The sequence below is a fragment of the Bubalus kerabau genome, chromosome 8, assembly GCF_029407905.1.
Source record: "Bubalus kerabau isolate K-KA32 ecotype Philippines breed swamp buffalo chromosome 8, PCC_UOA_SB_1v2, whole genome shotgun sequence".
Taxonomy (NCBI): domain Eukaryota; kingdom Metazoa; phylum Chordata; class Mammalia; order Artiodactyla; family Bovidae; genus Bubalus; species Bubalus kerabau.
The window spans coordinates 116,874,203-116,894,656 of record NC_073631.1 but is presented as its reverse complement, the minus strand read 5'-3'; the positions used below and the strand labels follow the sequence as shown (position 1 = coordinate 116,894,656).

At 49.1% G+C, this 20,454-nt stretch overlaps 1 protein-coding gene across 1 annotated transcript; it reads right to left on the bottom strand.

Moving 5' to 3' along the window:
- Positions 1-5,259: 5,259 nt before the first annotated feature.
- AOC1 (amine oxidase copper containing 1) lies at positions 5,260-18,044 on the bottom strand. Its single transcript, XM_055589615.1, has 5 exons — positions 17,859-18,044; positions 8,597-10,179; positions 7,335-7,620; positions 6,819-6,951; positions 5,260-6,262 (listed from the first exon to the last, which is right to left on the bottom strand). The coding sequence occupies exons 2-5, from the start codon at positions 10,173-10,175 to the stop codon at positions 5,993-5,995; spliced, it is 2,268 nt and encodes a 755-aa protein (XP_055445590.1). The 5' UTR covers positions 10,176-10,179; positions 17,859-18,044; the 3' UTR covers positions 5,260-5,992.
- Between the last annotated feature and the right edge of the window lie 2,410 nt (positions 18,045-20,454).

Below are 20,454 nucleotides of genomic sequence, written 5' to 3'. Positions count from 1 at the left end.
GGGTGAGGCAAGGATCATATGGTCCTGCTCCGTTTCATACTTCCAGATTGAACAAATCTAAATTTACCTACTTTTGTCTCCTTGTAAGACCAAGAGGGAAACTAAAGATGTTTGGGTTTATTAAGCATATATATTGTACCACTGAGGAAAAATTGTGCTATAAAAAGTGCATAGTTTTTGAGGTTATGAAATATGTTCTTAAGTTTGCCAATCAGAAAATGCTGGTGTAACGTTTTCATTACTTGTTTCTTGGTTTTGTTAAAACTTTCAAGGGTTAAAAGCTGTGGTATGTAAAAATGATAAGTGAAGCATTTTGGTATGTAAAGCAAAAGATACCAAAACCCCAGGGGAGAAGTTAACTACATGATGACCAGACTGTACCCAGAACTTGAGCTGCCACAATTCTGAGAACCGACCACAAAGAAATGGAAACAAGTGCACCCTGGAACTAAAGATTCACTTTCTCTCTTTCTTTAGTTGCTCAGTCGTGTCTGACTCTTGCGACCGCATGGACCGCAGCCTGCCAGGCTCCTCTGTCCTTGGGATTCTCCAGGCAAGAATACTGGAGTGGGTTGCCATTTCCTTCTCCAGAAGATTAACTGTCTTAAAACAACCAAGGTGATGCTAGTCAGACCACTGATGACCAATCTGAAGATGACTGTTAGAGATGACTGTGCTGTTTCTGGATGTTGGCCACCCGCGACTCTGCCTGTAAACTTTCTCACCCCTTGCTTGTTGGCCGGAGGTGAGGGGGTGGGGCGGGGTGGGGAGTCAGCCTTTGAACAGATGTCCACCACCCTCCCCTGCAGTTGCCACCACCTGAAATAAAGCAAAATTTTCTTTCCACCAGCCTGGCCTGCTTATTGGCTTTTGAGTGGTGAGCAGCCAGTCCCCCCATGAGTACCTTTCAGTAACACCAAGACAGGGAATTCTTACTAAAACATAATCACAATACTGTTATCACTCCTAAAAAGTTTATAATAATTTCTTTGTTGCTGTTGTTCAGTCGCTCAGTCGGGTCTGACTCTTTGTGACCCCATGGACTGCAGCACATCAGGCTTCCCTGTCCTTCACTGTTTCCCAGAGTTTGCTCAGATTCATATCCATTGAGTTGCTGATGCCATCCAATCACCTCATCCTCCTTCTCCTCCTGCCTTCAATCTTTCCTAGCATCAGGCTCTTGTCCAGTGAGTTGGCTCCTTGCATCAAGTGGCCAGTAGTAATTTCTTAATATCATTAAATATCCAGAGTGTTCAAATGTCCTAATTGTCTCATAAACATTTTGATTTTCTTTGCTCAAATTAGGATCCTAATAAGATTCATATCTTATGATTACTTGATATGCTTTCAGGGTCCTTTAAAATTTTTTTAGTTCTCTGACCAGGGATTGAACCCAGGTCCTTCAGAGTGAAGTGCCTCCCACCTGGAGAAGACCTGCAAATGAGGGCAGTGGCCCAGAGTATGTACATGGTGTTCAAGGAGAAATCATCTGCCAGGGTGGGGCTGGCCTTCCTGGCCAGGGATGCTGTGTACTTGAGAATCGGGGTCCAACAATGAACTGTTGACAACGGTGTTCACAAAGGTCATGCTAGGATGACAGGTTAGGGGGTCATTTGCAGCTCTAGAGTCAGGGCAGACTTCCAGTCTTTATAAAACAAGAAGATGCCCATGGGAGAGAAGCCCAGCTCTCATTATAGCACATGACAGCACCCTGCAGGCTGCATGTCTCTCTGAGCCTGCTTGTCTCCCCAGCACGGCCATGGGTGGATGTCTTGAGGGTGGGGACTGAGCCTTCCTCGTCTTTGCATCCCTGGCCTGTCACATCCGGAGCTTGCATCATGCTTAGAACAAGGAGGGGCAAGCAGAGACATGCTGAGAAGGGACGAGAAGGGGAGGAGGTTGGAGAGTGCTGCCTGCAGGAACCACCAGGGATCTGGGAGCTGCACGAGTGGGAAGTGACGACAGCTCTGGGGAGGTTGGAGCTATTTTCAGGGGGTGAGACTCAGGTTTTCTTGCTGTCTCGTCAGGTGAGGGAGGCAGTGCTGTCCTAGCCAGAGGGATGGCCAAGATTATCATTAGGGCCAAGGCACAAAAACTTGACAGGGTGGGGGAAAGGAGGATGTGAGGAGTGGGCATAATCTGGAATGTGCATTTCCTGGGCTATCAGTAACTTAGTCACTCAACAAGCACCGAAGTTCCACCGAATGCACAACACAATCAGACCTGCTGTGAAGACGCAGAGGAGGGAGGGGTTTTGGCCTTCAAGCAGCCCCCAGTGTGGGTGGGGAGACAACGGTCTCCCCCACGCAACAAAATGCCTGTAAAGGAGCCCCCTGTCCTCTGGCTTCTAACCTGCTCTCACCTGACCCCTTAAACCAGTCATGATCTTCTGTTTGGGGGGAAAGGTTGGAATCTATATATTTAACATCCAGTCAAAAGAAGGGGATAAAGAAAACCAGCGCTTGCTGCCAAGACTTCATCTTATTAGACGTGAAACCTTGGGGTGATGAGACAGATACGGCAACTCTCGAGGAGTGTGTCAGAAGCATTCAAGCCTTGGCCTGGGGCTCTGCTAAACCAGTTCCGGTGGAGGGTGGAACTGAAAGGCTTCACACACAGTGTGTAGTTGAGGACAGTAAAGTTGGAACAGGTATGCTGGAGGAGCAGATCACTGCTTTTGATGACTGTGCTGTCTGTGGATGTGGCTGCCTTCAACAAGGTCTAAAACTCACGGTGGATCGGTGACCTTGAGTAAAAGCTTGCAAGATGGAAAAAAACCCTTCTGACATACCCCTCCAGTTTTGCCCTTTCTGTCTCACCATTATCCAAAGGTTCCACGTCTGATAAGATGGAACACTTAGCAGCAAATGCTGGTTTTTGGTTTCCTTTGGCTTTTTTTTTTTTTTTTTTTTTTTAATAATTCACAAAGTGGAGGCAGTGTGAGGATTACAGAAGACGAATCGTCTACAGTTCCATCACCCAAATGTTACTATTGTTCAGTCGCTCAGTCGTGTCCGACTCTTTGCAACCCCAGGGACTGCAGCACGCTAGGCTTCCCTGTCCTTCACTATCTCCTGGAGTTTGCGTAAGTTCGTGTCCATGGAGTCAGTTCAGTTCCGTTCAGTTCAGTTGCTCAGTCATATCTGACTCTTTGCGACCTTCCCTGTCCATCACCAACTCCCAGAGTTTACCCAAACTCATGCCCATGGAATCGGTGATGACATCTAACCATCTCATCCTCTTACTAACATGAAACAATGAACAGAGAAAACAGCTTTTGTAGCTGAGGTAGGACCAGTCAAAGACCCAGGACTCGGTCCCCTGCCCTGGTGTGTCCCGGTTCCCTGAGGGCAGATCCTGGAACTGGGCTGGCCTGAGTGACTGAACTCTGAGCAGAGGTCAGGGACACAAAGCTAGGGGTGGGGCGCAGAGGAGGGTCCACTTGTTCTGCTTCCTTCAGTCCACAGTCCCCCAGATGGAACTCCACACCCATTGTATTAGTTCCTATTGCTGCTATAAATAAACCACAAGCTTAGTGACTTCAAACAACATGTTTATTCTCTTACAGTCTAGAGTCTACACAGCTGTGTTGCTAACGGCGGCTCTCAGGGACAATCCATCTCCTCGCCTTTTCCACCGACATCCCCAGCTTACTGTTCCTCCTCTGACTCTAGAGCCAGCCTCCTGTCTGACCCCTGCATCTCTCGTTAAGGAAAAAATCCACCCCCCAATCCAACAGCAATATAGAAGGTTTACGTTGAGAAATCCTTGTGATTATATTGAACCCACCTGGATAACCTAAGAGAATTTGCCATCTCAGGAGCCTTACCTTAATCACACCCGCTGAACGCCTTCATTTTGCTGGGTAAAGTGACTATATTCACAGGTCACCAGGAGGTTAGGATGTGGGGGGCGGGGTGAATCTGGCGCATCCGTTCATCCTGGCCAGCTGCTGTATCCCAGTAATCAGCAATAAGAGTCGCTTCCTTCCTCCTCCTCTTTTCCTTCTAAAATTTGGCTTTTATTAAGTAGGGGCTTCCCAGGTGGCTCAGTGATAAAGAATCTGCCTGCCAGTTCAGGAGATGCAGGAGATGTGGGTTCAATCCCTGGGTTGGGAAGATCCCCTGGAGAAGGAAATGATAACCCACTCCAGTATTCTTGCCTGGAGAATCCCAGGGACAGAGGAGCCTGGGGGGGCTACAGTCCATGAGATAGCAAAGAGCTGGACACGACTGAGTGACTGAGCACCATACATTCTTATGATTAAAAAAGAGAAACAACATAGCACCAGGGTGGAGGCCATGGCACCTGGGAACCTACTGGCCTGGGTCTGCACTGTGCCTGGGACCCTCAGAGGCTCCCTCAACACCCGGAGGGAGAGAGGAGACCCTGCCCCCATCACTCTGCCCTCTCCCCCACGTCACTCCACCCTCTCCACCCTGGGTCCCCTCAAGCTTTCTTCATCCAAAAACGAAGACACTCTCAAAGAAACCCACCCCCAATATAGACAGGTTCCCTTGAGCAATCCCGCTCTATCCCGTGTCTTTCACCCTATTTCTCCCCACCTCTTTAGGTGTTGTGGTTTGGACATCTGTGTCCCGCCTGATGCCCAGTGTGATGGTGTTGATAGGTGGGCCTTTGTGGGGTGCTTAGGTCATGACCGGAGAAGGCAGTGGCACCCCACTCCAGTACTCTTGCCTGGAGAATCCCATGGATGGAGGAGCCTGTTGGGCTGCAGTCCATGGGGTCGCTAAGAGTGGGACACGACTGAGTGACTTCACTTTCACTTTTCACTTTCACTTTTCACTTTCATGCATTGGAGAAGGAAATGGCAACCCACTCCAGTGTTCTTGCCTTGAGAATCCCAGGGACGGGGGAACCTGGTGGGCTGCTGTCTATGGGGTCGCACAGAGTAGGACACGACTGAAGCAACTTAACAGCAGCAGCAGCAGTAGGTCATGATGGTGGAGCCTCATGAATGGATTAGTGTTCTTATAAGAGACCCCAGGGAGACCCCTTACCCCTCTGCCATGGGAGTATGCAGCGAAAAGTCAGAAGTTTTTGACCCAGAAGAGGGCTCTCACTTGACCTTGCTGACACCCTGATCTTGGGCTTCCAGCCTCCAGAACTGGAGGCAGTAAACTTTTGTTGTTGATAAGCCACCCAGACCGTGGTACTGTACGATGTTATGGAAGAACTCGAAACTTTCCGGCCAACCCAATATTTTGTTACAGCAGCTCAAATGAAGACAATGGGAAACCACTTTTATTAGAATCACGTGTTATCTTTCAAGCGTGTTTATGAACACGTATATTTCTCTCTTCTCTTATACAAAGATTAGCATGCTATCTATTGTTTTCTGAGCACATCGTGAAGCTCTTCCCTATCAGGACAGTGAATATCCCTGTACATCTGTTTCTTTCACAGTCACCTACGAGCGCACTGTGTGGGCACTGCAAGGTTTATTAAGATCTATAGGCTCTCTCCTGTAGATGGAGGTTTGGCTTTTTTTCCAGACTTTGACAGTACAAACAATCCTTCAGTAAATAGCCATGTACATCTATTTTTCCTGGGTTTGTAGGTAGATCTCCAGAATAACTCCAAGAAGTCGGGTCAGTAAATCAAAGGGTAGAGGAGGCAGCAGTTTCACTGGATTTTTCCAGTGTCTTCCTGTGCTTGCATTACTTGGCATGCCCATCAGTGACCCCTAGTCTCCCAGGAGGGAGCCATCAGCCTCAGATTCCTTACACTGACCTCACAGGCCAACCTAGTATTTCGGTGACTGTCATTTGCCATAGCCATGGAGGTCTTCTCTGGGGTGGAGACCAAGGCCTTGGGTTTCTCATCCGTGTGTGTCCCACATGCCCGGCCTGGGGTGTGGCCTCACCCACTGTGCCTCCCCAGGAAGCTGCCCCAGAGGGGTTTATCGTCTGTCCCTGGAGGAGGGGGGGCACTTGGGCTTCAGGTGGGACCCAGTGGGGGACAGGGGCCTTCACACAAGCCTGTAGGTTCCATTGTAGCTGAAAGAGGGCGGCTTCAAGCAGTCCCCCTCTTCCTCAGGCATCCAGCTCTGGGTGTAGGTAGAGCCATTTTCCAGAGGTCTCACAATTATGAGGTCTCTGGATGCCAGGGACGGGTCCTCTGGGAAGAAATTGAAGGGTCGGAGCAGGAAGCCCACGGAGTTCCCGGGCGTGGTCGTGTTGGGGATGTCTTCTGCGTGGGGGATGTGCAGGAAGCCCACTGTGACCCAGGCCACCAGGTCCTGCAGGAGAGAGGGGCGGGCCATGCTGAGGAGGCTCAGAGGAGATGGGGCAGCCGGCACCCAAGCCCCAGGTATCAGGAAGGGCAAATCTGGTGAACCTGGAGCTGGCTCTCCACCCAGTAAGCTGGTCCTTGCCCTACTGGGACTCTGCAGGGATCCTGGGACCCAGCAGGGATCCTGGGACTGGACAGGGATCCTGGGACCTGGCAGGGATCCTGGGACCTGGCAGGGATCCTGGAACTGGACAGGGATCCTGGGACCTGGCAGGGATCCTGGGACCTGGCAGGGATCCTGGAACTGGACAGGGATCCTGGGACTGGACAGGGATCCTGGGACCTGGCAGGGATCCTGGGACTGGACAGGGATCCTGGAACTGGACAGGAATCCTGGGACTGGACAAGGATCCTGGGACCTGGCAGGGATCCTGGGACCGGACAGGGATCCTGGGACCTGCAGGGATCCTGGGACCTGGCAGGAATCCTGGGATTGGACAGGGATCCTGGGACTGGACAGGGATCTGTTTCAGGGTGGGGCTGGAAAAAGGCAGAGCTGGTACCTCGTCTTCAATGTTCTCATTGTTGCGAAGAAACTCCTCAAAGACGACAGGTGGGTCCCAGGGGTCGTTCTGGTTGTAGATGCTGCTGCTGTATCTCTCTGACTCCCGGTATTTGGTCACTGCCAGGGGGTACCTGTCCAGGCAGAGAAGCCGAGTGACTCTGGGTGTCGGGGGCCTTCCAGCCCCTTCCAGGGAACATTGTCAGGGTCAACAAAGGGGGAAAGTTACTGCCTTCCCCTAAATGCAGGATCATGCCCTGGGAGTTAGCCAGACTGTCAGTGGAGGCTCCGGGGCTCCGCAGGGGCTCTATACCCTCCATCCCCAAACACAGAGCCACACACCCAGGAACATGCACGCACACACACACACACACACACACATGTGCACACACCCAGATATAGCACTGGATAGATTCAGAATCTCATGAACAGAAACACAGATACACACAGACACAGGGAAACACAGAGACACAGAGAGGAGCCTCCAGTCCCTGCCAGCCTCCTGGGCCTTCCTCACCTGGCCCAGGTGACAGCCCGCTCCTCTTGCAAGCCTCGGGGCAGCACTTGGTCAGCCATGGAGTGTATCTGCACTCGGTAGCTGCGCTGGTGGCCCCAGGGGTTCTGTTCAGGGCTAGTAAAAAGCAGGTATTTGGGCAGAGTCTGTCCAAAGCGGAAGGCCGCCTGGCGCTCTCGAGAATACCGCATCTGCTGGAGAGCTGGATGGACTAGGCGGTGTCCTGGGCTCCAGGGGTTGGTGATGTTTTCCAGCTTCATCTGCAGGGTCTGGAAGCTATTCTTGGTGCCTGCAGGTGTACAGGGAAGGAGTCGGAGTCAAGCACCTGGAACTGAAGCCTCCTCATTCCACCTTGGGCCCTCCATCCGGGACCACACCCAACAGCAGACCATAGACTGAAGGGGATGTTGAGGACAGGCACTGAGCCAGATGGCAGTGGAGGGAAGGGGCTGGGGAACTAGAAGACAGCTCAGAGTTGGCACAGCAGTGGCAGTGACTCCACTGTGACCCTGGGTAGTTCCTCTTGAGAGCAGCATCCGAGCCTGTTTGCTGCAGCTGTGGTCCCAGAGACAGGCAGATGGCCTTTCCCCAGGGGGAGGGGCCATGTCAATGCCCTCTGGGTCAGGAACAGACAAGCGGGAGCAGGAGAAGCTGCCCAGCTGGTCCTGGGGGCCTGTTCTAACACGGGACTTGATATCAGGCCAAATCCTGTCATTACACCCATGCCATCTTTTAAGGCACGCATGCTCAGTCACTCAGTCATGTCCAACTCTTTGTGACTCCATGGGCTGTAGCCCGCCAGGCTTCTCTGTCCATGGGATTCTCCAGGCAAGAATACTGGAGTGGGTTGCCATTCCCACTCCATTGGAGAAAAGCTTCTCCAATCTTTTGTGCTGACACCACTAATTTAAGAGACACAAGGACTATTCTCAGTGATGCTGCATCCATTCAAAGCTCCAGGCAGGGACGTGTCTTACACCTAGGCGTTACCTCTCCCCCACCCCTTTTCCCCCTCCCCGCCGTGCACACCTATGCACAGGGCCCATCCGCCAAAGGGTTCAGTGCAGGGGCAGCCCCTGGCACTGTTCACATCACCATTTTGCAGGGGCACACAGGTTTCTGCAGGCCCTACACCTCCAGGCTGGGCAAACTTTCCTGACATTATGTCTCCATGGGAGACGCGGCACCATCATCTCCCAGGAGTGTGAGTTATCTCGGGGATGCAGACATTTGGCTAGGAGGGTGGTCCCAAGCCCGAGTCCTACCTGCCACATCCAGGTCGACGCGGTAGTGCACGAGGTGGGTGTGCATGTTGCCGATGAGGTGGGTGTGCAGGCGGGTCCCGTGGCGCAGCCCCTCGGGGGTGTAGAAGGTGGCATGGATGTAGCCGGTGGCGTGCATCTTGGCCTCCATCACCCCGTTGGGGTAGAAGATGAAGTCCCAGATGTAGTCATAGTTGTAGACCGTCGACGTGGTCCTTAGCACCAGTGCCTGACCCTTGAGCCCCGCATAGAAATTGAAGCCACCGTTGAAGTTGGAGTTAAAGTGCCGCCGGATAGGCACCCCTGTGGGCATCTCGAAGAGACAGAGGGCCCGGGGGTAGAGGACGGGGCCGTCGTCGTCGTAGTAGTGGAGGGCGTCCACGAAGGTGGCCATCTCCGGGCAATCGATGCCAGGGGCCAGCTCATAAGTGACGCTGCCCAAGCCCCAGCCCACATCCATGTACTTGGTCTGCATGCCGGCTGGCGTGTGTCCTCCGTACAGCGCCACGGCCTCCTGCACGCTCACCTCGTAGGCTATGCGCTCACCGCCGAAGCGCACGTCCAGGACTTGCAGCCCCGACGATGAGCGCAGGCGGAAGGAGAAGCTCCAGCCGGCATAGCGCACTGTGTGGCCGTCCAGGCTGTAGCGCGCACCCTGGGGCTGCACCAGGCGGGGTCCGCTCTTAGAGACGCCCAAGTCCCCGCGTAACTGGTAGGAGGAGAATAGGGCCGCCTCTGGCAGGTTGGCTCCGTCCTTGCCCTTGGCGAGCGGGTCCTCCAAGACCACTGCGTCCACCTCTCCGTCGTCGTACTTCTGAGCCAGCTCCTCGGGGCTCCGGTAGAACCTCCCATTGTACCAGACCCGCTCCACCGTCCAGTCCTGGGGGTTCGGGCTTCCGTGGTCCAGCAGGAGCTCCATCCCAGTGGGGTGCAGGAAGTAGCCTTCGATTTGCAGTTGCAGGATGAACCAAGAGCGGCGCTGGCCGGAGGCCACGCCCCGGGGTGCCACGTCGGTGAAAGTCAGGCACTGCTGGGAGCAGTTTCCGAACACAGCGCCCGCGGTGCGCAGAAAAAACGCGCGGAGGGGCTTGGTGGCCTCCTCCAGGGTGTGACTCAGAAGGGCGTACTCTGCTTTGGAGATGGGCCTGGAGGCCCAGGAGGCCTGGTGCCTGGGCCTAGGCGGCAGGTGTCGCAGGTAACGGGGCCTTGGCAGCGGCCCCACGGCAAACTCAGTGATGTTGGGCTGTTCCTGGGCTCCAAAGAAGATGACGGCTCGCGCCTCCCGAATGGGAGGCCGGTGGCCTTTATCCAGAAACTTGAGCACGTGTTGCTTCTTGGGCAGCAGCATCTCAATGAGGAACACGGAGTTCTTGGCCACGGTCAGCGTGTTGGACGGCTCCAGTCTCAGCTCCTTTTGGGACCAGAGGAAGCTGTGCACGGCCTTGAGCTCTTGGGCGCTCAGGTCCGCAAATACCCTGCCTTTGTCGCCGGGGGTCCGCCGGGCGCCCTCTGCCGCCGCCAGCGTCTGCAACACCAGGATGGCCGCGCTCGCCCAGCCGAGGGCCAGGGCCTCCCGCCCCATGGCTCTGGAATGCAGCAGAGGAGATGAGCTTGGCAGTTTTGTGGGAGGAAGTGGGTGTCCCCCAGGTTGGGTCTTGGATTAACCTGGCCCTTGACCTCATGGTTTTCCCACGGACTCACCTCCTGGCTTGCAGTCCTCCGATTTGAATTCTGCTCTCTCCTCCCTGGTCTGTAACCTCCCTGGTCTGTAAACCTCTTTTAGTCCCATGGATGCGCTTACCTGTGCAGACTCCTTCTCCCCTCCTCTGTGCCTTATCTCTGCGGGCAGAAGCGCTCTCTCTCCAGCTTTAGGTCACTCAGATATTCACAGTGCCTGTACCCCAAAATGCTACAGTGTGCTGGCTGTGCCATGGGTGTGGGCAGCAAAACTGTGTTGTGTCAAACCAGCGTTTTTGATACAACACAATGTTTTTTATATGGATAAAATTTGAAATGTAGTGTGGAAATTCAAAGAGTCGACAGTTCTAGGGCTAATACACGGTACCACTAGGACCAGCTGTGTGACCTTGGGCAGCTTGCTTAAACTCTCTGGGCCTCCATTCCCACAACAGTGAAATGGAAAATAACAATGCAAGTACCTACTTATGGAATTGTTAGGAAAAATCAGTTGGACAATAAGGATAAAGTGTTTAGCACAAAGCCTGCTTTCTAGGAAGCACTTGAGAAATGCAAACTACTCATTTTTTTTTCCAGTAGTCATGAAGAATGTGAGAGGTGAACCATAGAGATGGCTGAGCACCAAAGAACTGATGCTTTTGCACTGTGGTTCTGGAGAAGACTCTTGAGAGTCCCTTCCTAAAGGGAAATCAACCCTGAATATTCATTGGAAGGACTGCTGCTGAAGCTGAAGCTCCAATACTTAAGCCATCTGATGCAAAGAGCTGACTCATTGGAAAAGACCCTGAAGCTGGGAAAGACTGAGGGCAAGAGGAGAAGGGGACGACAGAGGATGAGATGGTTGGATGGCATCACTGACTCAATGGACATGAGTTTGAGCAAGCTCTGGGAGATGGTGAAGGACAAGGAAGCTGGCGTGCTGCAGTCCATGGGGTTGCAGAGTCAGACATGACTGAACAATATGAGGATACACTCTCTGGTGTCAGAATGTTTAAACTTATGAGCCATGTAGAGTGATTTGACTGGTTTGGTTGTAGATCTGTGCCCACACAGGTGAGGGGGAGAATGGGGTGGCTGGCCCTGCCAAGCTTCTTTGGCCTCTTCAGTGATGCCCCACAGTTGTGACCACTTGGCCTCAGGCCAAGGCCATGAGGAGGGCACCTCAGGATGTCATCATCCCAGGGGGCAATTCGAGGTGATGTCCTTTTCCTGTCCATTGTGAGGGGAGGCTGTGGTCAGGGTCTCATGGCCCACCCCCTGGAGCTGACACTACAGTCTTGACCTCCCATCCCTGGTGGGGAGTCTCGGGGACTCATGTGATCTTCTCTCCAGCCTGAAGGGGTGGGGAAGCTCTCAGGGTTGCTAAGTGAATTCAGAGCAGAAAGATAAACAGTGAGTTCTTGTTCTACTATTAAGTTTTGGTCCAGCCTAGTTTCTTTTTTAAACTAGATTTGACTTGGAAAAGTTTTAAGTTAACAGCAAAATTGAGAGAGATGTACAGAGAGATCCTGTATATCTCCTGTTTTCCCTCCCCCCCACCCCCCACCACATAACCTGACCCACTAACAGCATCCCACACCAGAGTGGTACCTTTGCTACAATCTGTGGCCCTACAGTGATACATCATTGTCACCCAGTAATTTACACCAGGGTTCACTCTGGGTGCTGTACATGTTGTGGGTTCTAACAAATGTGTAAAGACTTGCATCCATCTTTATGGACCATGCAGAGCAATTTCAGGGCCCTCAACATCCTCTCTACTCCAGCTCTTCATCCTTCACTTCCTTCCCTGATCACTGACCTCTTTACTAACCCGGGCAACCACTGATCTCTTTACTGTCTCCATAGTTTTGCCTTTTCCAGAATGTCATGCCATCAGGGTGATACAGCGTGCAGCCCATTCAGTCTGTCCTCTTTGGCTCGGTAATATGCGTTTATGTTCCTCCATGTCTTTTTGGTATCCAGGCCCCTTTCGTCTTAACCTCTGATGAAATTAAATTTATATTTTAAGGCAGGACAAGAAAGAATTAAACATAGAATTTCCTCTCTGTGTTTGTTTGGGCCTCCTCCCTCCCCTACGCCCTAACATGCCATGTGCGTCTGCGGTATGCATTAACCAGAGCTCCTCAAAGATGGGGGTGCTTGCTGGACAGTAAAGATCCATTTTTTTTTCTTCTTCTGATGCTAGCAATGTAACCTCTTAGAAGATCACTGTTCTTTCCCAGCCCTGTAGGGGCCATGGTGACTTGCAACTTGCTTTATATGTGCCTACCTGGACTATGTATTTTTGGTGAACTTAATGTAAAATATCAATATATTATTTTGATGTATGATCCCTTTGTCTTGAAAATGTATAAGACCATGCCTTCAACTTCCAACAAGTGGAACAGTTCTCAGAGCTTTCTGAGAATCTGCTTCCAGGGTTATAATCCTCTGTTAAACTCAATTAAAATCCCCCATTTTTCTTCTTAACTTGGTAGTTAATTGAATTTTCATCGACATTTTCTTGGCACAGTTGGCAGTCTATCAGAGGCACCCAGAGACCACCCTAAACTGAAGCTCGGTACCAGCACAGGCTCTTGGAGTCCCACCCAATTTTTGGTATTCTTCAGGTGCTTTGGTGAGGTCTCCTGATATCCAGACATCATTGCTTTAAATGATGTCCTGAATTTTACTGGACCTATTTTTCATTCTCTTTCTTTAAGAAAAAACTTTTCTTGGCTGTGCCATGCAGCATGTGGGATTTTAATTCCCTCACTATAGATCAAACCTGTGCCCCTAACGTTGGAGGCACAGAGTCTTAACCACCTGACCACCAGGGAAGTCCCTTGAGCTGTTTTTCCTGGGACTTTTCTGTTTTTCTTGGAGTCCTAAAGTGGGTAACTGTACATTTTCTAGGCAGGAGACCTGGGGTATTTTCTTAGGTGGGGACTCAAGGGAAACTTTGGCATGATAGCCAGGTTGGCTATCCTTCTTAAAGATTTGGCTTAAATCGGAAAGATTATGTGTATGGTCTGAACAAACTGTTTGCCAGTGAAATGAAGACCGAGCCTGCTCAACTCCAAAGGGAAAAGGACATCTGCTCCTTCCGGCCACAGGGTGCTTCCAGGCCACTGGGAACCTAGCGGAAGTGTTTGAGGATCTATCCTCGTAATGTGTAGTGAGTCCACAGAGGGTCTCAGTATAATCATTAAAAAAATCCTGCTAGCTGGGCAGGCATAACAAAGGCTGATTATCTCGAGTTCTGAGCACCCAGGGCAGTTTTAGACTGTCAGAGGGAGGAACCAAGACATGTAAGACAGTCAAACTGACCTGGGATAACTCCTTGGGCAGCTAGACTCAGAGGCAGCATGAATTCATGTAATTGGAACAAAGCTGGTGCTTGCAGGTACTAATCTTCACTCTTAAATGGCCAGGATGGAGCTTTTTTGACATTCTAGAAAAAGCCAGCTTGATAAAAGACCTTTTCAAAATTCTGACCCTGAGAGAATAAAAATATTCTTCAGAGGATGCTTGAAGGAAGTTATAACTCATACTACGTCCTTGAAACATAAACATAGTTCACATCACCTAAGATGACAGCCTTAGCTCAATTAGTAGACCTTAAAACTGAAAAGAGAAAAGAAAAGGGAAAGAGGCTTTTAAAAACTCAAGTAGGAAAATTATGACATCTCTATCTGTGTCTGTCTGGATATGTTTGTCTGTGTGTACATTATAAATATGGTATGTCCCTACCTCTGGATAGTGTTACCAAAATTAATTTGTAAAAGAGCTCTTTTTGACTTAAAAGTAAGTGCTTACAAATCAAATATTTCTAAATGTAACTTTAGCCCACTTCTTAAAGGATCATGTGATCCAGGATTAACTTTTAATGACTAAAAACCAGATTAAATTGGTAGTTTAATTAATACAGACATGTCTTTAGAGTCTCACCATTAAGTATAATACTTTTATTGTACCTTGGTTTACTGAAAATCGATAAACTCATATTATTTCTGTTCCAAAATTTGTAATGAGATAATTAATGGTATGATGATATTTTCATAAGTAATAGAAGAGAGATAAGGGGAACTGAACTGAACTGAAGGGGATAAAGCCTTTTGGGTAAACTTTCTTAAAATAATATGTTTTATGGTGTGTCTACCTAAGAACACTCTTGATGAAAGTGAAAGAGGAGAGTGAAAAAGTTGGCTTAAAGCTCAACATTCAGAAAATGAAGATCATGGCATCTGGTCCCATCACTTCATGGCAAATAGATGGGGAAACAGTGAAAACAGTGTCAGACTTTATTTTTTTGGGCTCCCAAATCACTGCAGATGGTGACTGCAGCCATGAAATTAAAAGACGCTTACTCCTTGAAGGAAAGTTATGACCAACCTAGATAGCATATTGAAAAGCAGAGACATTACTTTGCCAACAAAGGTCCATCTAGTCAAGGCTATGGTTTTTCCAGTGGTCATGTATGGATATGAGAGTTGGACTGTGAAGAAAGCTGAGTGCCGAAGAATGATGCTTTTGAACCGTGGTGTTGGAGAAGACTCTTGAGAGTCCCTTGGACTGCAAGGAGATCCAACCAGTCTGTTCTAAAGGAGATCAGTCCTGGATGTTCTTTGGAAGGACTGATGCTAAAGCTGAAACTCCAGTACTTTGGCCACCTCTTGGGAAGAGTTGACTAATTGGAAAAGACTCTGAGGCTGGGAGGGATTGGGGGCATGAGGAAAAGGGCATGACAGAGGATGAGATGGCTGGATGGCATCACCGACTTGATGGATGTGAGTCTGAGTGAACTCCGGGAGTTGGTGATGGACAGGGAGGCCTGGCGTGCTGTAATTCATGGGGTCACAAAGAGTCGGACACGACTGAGTGACTGAATTGAACTGATTGTCTTAATCTGATGCTTTTCAAAAATGCCTGTAGGGAGATTTTCTGCTCCCAAATTAAGTTAGACTCAGTAGTGAAAGGACTTCCACCTTGTATGAAGGTTATTTTAGAAACAGCTCTCTCATGTAAGCCTGCTGAAGACGTAGTAATAGGGTCTCCTTTAACTGCTTATGTCCCACATTCGGTTGAGTCTCTTCTAAACTGCCACACTCAGCACAATTCTGTAAGCCAGCTAACTTTTTAAGAAGTTGTTGCTTTCTCTTCCCAATACTACCTTGATTTGATGTAATAGCATTAACATTGCAACTTTGCTTCCAGAACCACAGGAAGAAAGCAACTATGATCACGTCTTGTTAGCGGTTTATCTTCTTGCTCCCAGGAATGACTTATAAGAAGCCTATTGATAAGGCTGATCTAATTTACAGATGGGTCCTACTTATGGGATGAATGGGACATTATCAAGCCAGATATGCAATAAGATCCACAGTGGACATAATTGAAAACTTTTATTTGCCAGAAACAAAGTCAGCACCACAAGCCAAATTAATTACCTTAACTCTAGCTTGTCAGCTAGCTAAAGACCAGGTAACAAATATTTATACTGATGTTCGGTATGCTTTTTGAGTGGCACACAACTTTGGAATGCTATGAAAGTAATGAGGTTTTAAACCTCATCATGACATCTTATACCAAAAATAGAAAACAGGTTGAAGAGTCATTAATCACGATCAGTTCAATTCAGTCGCTCAGTTGTGTCTAACACTTTGTGACCCCATGGACTGCATGATAATGGATTAATGGATAAATGGATTAACCATGATACAGCTGCCAAAACAGCAATTATGAAAGCAACAGAGCATTTCAAATTTGGCACTGTGGAAACTGAAGGAAATCAACTTGCTGATGTTGCAGCCAAATGGGTAGCTTTAAATATTCATCCTGTCCAGCCTCCAGAATGTCCACTGCTCTCTGTTAACCCGGCAAACTCAATGAAAAATTTATTTCTATGAGCTCAAGAAATCACCACTAAAGAAGAGAGACAGATTAAGCAACAAAAAGGGGAAATTTTGACCCTACCATACAAATATGGGTTAGACCCGATGAAACAAAAAAATAGTTTCGATAGACATGTGTGTGGTTAGTCACTCAGTTGTGTCCAATTCTTTGTGACCCCATGGACTTCAGCCCGCCAGGCTCCTCTGTTCTTGGGATTTTCCAGGCAAGAATACTGGAGTGGGTTGCTATTTCCTTCTCCAGGGGATCTTTCTGACCCAGGAATCAAACCTGTGTCTCCTGCATTTCAGGCGGATTCTTTACCTGCTGAGCCATCAGGGAAGCCTTGTGCCTCTCTATGTGTGCTCAAAATACCTCCTAAAATAATGATGCCTGAATGACTATTGATCATATCTATTATTCGATATAAAATAGTGACCATGCATACTGCACATATAGAGCAAAATTGGCACAAGTCCCCCTGTACCACTTAGAGTTGACTATCAGTCTGTGGCAAGCATTCTACTAGCTTAACCCCTTAAAAGGTAAGAAAGAACTGGGGTATTAAGATGGGGCATTGGGGGACATGATAGATCCAGGGCAGGTAAGCGACCACCATGACATTGGGGGACCAAATACTGGCTCACCTAATGTTTTCTATCAAAAGATTAATGATCAAACCGGGGTGGGGAGGATGAAATAAAATGTGCATTTCAAACCAGGACGAGAAAAAATTAAACATAGAAGTTGCTATCTGTGTTTTTTTTGGCCTCTTCCCTCTGTCCCCCACTCCCTAATGTGCCAGATATGTCTGCATTACTCATTAACCAGAGTTCCTCAAAGATGGGGGTGCCCACTGGACCGTAAAGATCCATTTTCCCCCTTCTTCTGATGCTAGCAATGTAACCTCTTAAAAGATCACTGTTCTTTCCTAGCTCTGTAGGGGCCATGGTGACTTGCACCTTGCTTTATATGTGCTTACCTGGACTATGTATCTTTGGTGAACTTTTAGTAAAATATATTATTTTGATGGGTGATCCCTTTGTCTTGAGGATGTATATGACTGTGCGTTCGATTTCTAACAAGTAGAAGAGTTCTCAGAGCTTTCTGAGAATCTGCTTCCTGGGTTATAATCCTTGGTTTAGCTCAAATAAAATCCTCCTCTTTTTCTTCTTAACTTGATAGTTAACTGAATTTTCATCCACAGTTCTTATCCCCAAATTGCCTTCTGCTCTGCTAAGGAGGGAGATGTGGAAGAGACCTGCGGTCCTGTAACCTGAGCTTGGCTATTCATTTAACCTTTCCTGGTACAATCCTTGGTTGCCGTGTCCAGATGGGCGGCGGGTGAGGTAGACGATAGCAATGAAGCCATGGCAGAAGGGAGAACTCAGTGGCCAGTGAGACCTCCACACTGGGAGATACAAAACATACCCTCTCCTGCCCACGGCTCATCTCCAGTGCCTGGAGAACAGCGGCCACCTCCTGGCTGCACCTGTCCCATTTCAGCCCTGGGTGGTGTGTGCCTTGGAGTGATCCTTCTGGGCTCTCACCCCTCCCTTTGGCCCCCCACCTCTTGTGTCTTTGTTTCTTCTGACCCTCCACTCCATGTCCACCTTCCCTCACTGCCCCCCTCCCCTCCCCAGTTCACCACTGCTTGGCTCTCCCTGAATACCCTCCCCTGCTCAGAACATACCTGTGTGCTCAGCTCCGGGCTCACCTCTGCTGCAGCCTTTGTCTCTGACTCCTTGAACTTTACAGCTGGACCTTGCCCCAGGGGGAGGGACGGAGTGAGGCTTGTGCTGACCAAGGTGGTGACCTACGGCTCAGGAAGCTCCACAGTGGGCAGGGGCAGTGCACGAGGAAGTGTGTGGGTCTCTCGTGGCAGTGGCCCAGCGGGCTCCTGTTACTCCAAGTTCCGAGTATGGAAACTCCCCAGTCTTTCACCACTTCAGCAGCTGTGTCCACTTCTGTTTTCCCCAAAACACGCATGCTGTCTATAATTCCCTGTCATTCCTTCTGCTGAAGCAGCACTTTTCACAAGAGTTGCCTGTGTATTCTCCGCTTTGATCTGCATTGGGCCATGGTCTGTTAGAGTAGGTGGTGAGTTTCTGAGGTCAGAGATAAAGACAAGGAGAAATTTACTGGCAACTACTTGCCAATGTGGACTTCCCAGGTGGTTCAGTGGTAAAGAATCCCACGATGCAGGAGACTTGGGTTCGATCCCTGGGTCAGGAAGTTTCCCTGGAGAAGGAAATGGCAACCCACTCCAGTATTCTTGCCTGGAGAATCCCATGGACAGAGGAGACTGGTGGGCTACTGTCTATGGGATTGCAAAGAGTCAGACATGACTGACTGACTTTCACTTTCATACAGTTTGTGAGGTTCCCATGGCAAGTATACTGGGGTGGTTTGCCATTCTCTCCTCCAGTGGATCATGTTTTGCCAGAATTCTCCCCCATGATCCGTCCATATTGGGTGGCCCTACATGGCATGGCTCATAGCTTCATCAAGTTACAGAAGCTCCTTCTCCACGACAAGGTCTTGATCCTTGAATGGGGTTAAGAAGCAACAGTTAGAACCCTGCATGGAACAACTGATTGGTTCAAGATTGAGAAAGGAGTGTGACAGGGCTGTCTGCTGTCACCCTGTTTTTTTTTTTTTTTAACCTATATGCTGAACACATCATGAGAAATGCCAGGCTGGATGAGTTACAAGCTGAAATCAAGAAAGGTGGGAGAAACATCAACAACCTCAGATATGCGGATGATACCATTCTAATGGCAGAAAGCAAAGAGGAACTAAAGAGCTTCTTATGAGGGTGAAGGAGGAGAATGAAAGAACTGGCTTAAAACTAAATATTAAAAAAAGTAAGATCATGGCATCTGGCCCCATTCAGTTCAGTTCAGTTGCTCAGTAGTGTCCGACTCTTTGTGACCCCATGAATTGCAGCATGCCAGGCCTCCCTGTCCATCACCAACTCCTGGAGTTCACCCAAACTCATGTGCATCGAGTCGGTGATGCCATCCAGCCATCTCATCCTCTGTCATCCCCTTTTCCTCCTGCCCCTAGTCCTTCCCAGAATTAGAGTCTTTTCCAATGAGTCAACTCTTAGCATGAGGTGGCCAAAGTATTGGAGTTTCAGCTTCGACATTAGTCCTTCCAATGAACACCCAGGACTGATCTCCTTCATTGCAAATAGAAGGGGAAGAGGTGGAAATAGTGACAGATTTCCTCTTCTTGGGCTCTAAAATCACTGCGGATGGTGACTGCAGCCATGAAATCAGAAGACAAACCTGGACAGTGTGTTGAAAAGCAGATACGTCACTCTGCCGACAAAGGTCTGTAGTGTCGAGGCTATGCTCTTCCTGGTGGTCATGTAAGGTTGCGAAAGCTGGACCGTAAAGAAGGCAGAGTGCCAAAGAATTGATGCCTTTGAACTGTGGTGCTGGAGAAGACTCCTGAGAGTCCCCTGGACTGCAAGGACATCAAACCAGTCAATCTTAAGGGAAATCAGCCCTGAATACTCGTTGGAAGGACTGATGCTGAAGTTGAAACTCTAGTATTTTGGTCATCTGATGCAAACAGCTGACTCATTGGAAAATTCCCTGACGCTGGGAAAGATTGAGAGCAGAAGGAAAAGAGGGTGTTATAGATGAGATGGCTGGATGGATGCAATGGACATGAACTTGGGCAAACTTCAGGAGATAGTGAGGGGCAGAGAGGCCTGGCGTGCTGCAGTCCACAGGGTTGCAAAGAGTTGGATATGACTGGGTGACTGAACAACAACAAAATGAACTATCCAGAATAGGCAAATCTAGAGAGACGAAAGCAACTACAGAAGTAGTTGGTTCAGGCTGGGGAGCACAGGTTGTGTAAACGGTGCTACCTAGTGGGCATGGGATTTCTTTTAGAAGTGATGAAAATGTTCTAAAATTGACTGTGGTGAGGTCTGCACATATTTGTGAATATACTAAAACCCATTGAATTATTCACTTTGTGGGTGAATTGTATAGTATGTGAATGATATCTCAAAAAGCTGTTTTTAAAAATAGCGAGAGGGACTACTATCTAGAAACACACACAAAACCCCTAAAAAATCAGCGAGAAATAGGAAATCATTCCTATTTCTTCACACGAGTGAAGAATCTCAAGGGCATGTGATAAGCTTCCCATATGTAGTAGTTATTGGTGGTTTAGTTGCTAAGTCGTGTCTGACTCTTGCGACCCCATGGACTGTAGCCTGCCAGGCTCCTCTGTCCATGGGATTCTCCAGGCAAGAATACTGGAGT

Bases quoted from the DNA above. Each gene is read 5' to 3' on its own strand.
- AOC1 (XM_055589615.1), bottom strand. From the start codon at position 10,175: ATGGGGCGGGAGGCCCTGGCCCTCGGCTGGGCGAGCGCGGCCATCCTG. The intron at 6,952-7,334 runs GTGAGGAAGGCC...CTGCCTGGACAG, and splicing joins CGGGCTGTCACCTGGGCCAG to GTACCCCCTGGCAGTGACCA. The intron at 6,263-6,818 runs GTACCAGCTCTG...TCTCTCCTGCAG, and splicing joins ATGAGAACATTGAAGACGAG to GACCTGGTGGCCTGGGTCAC.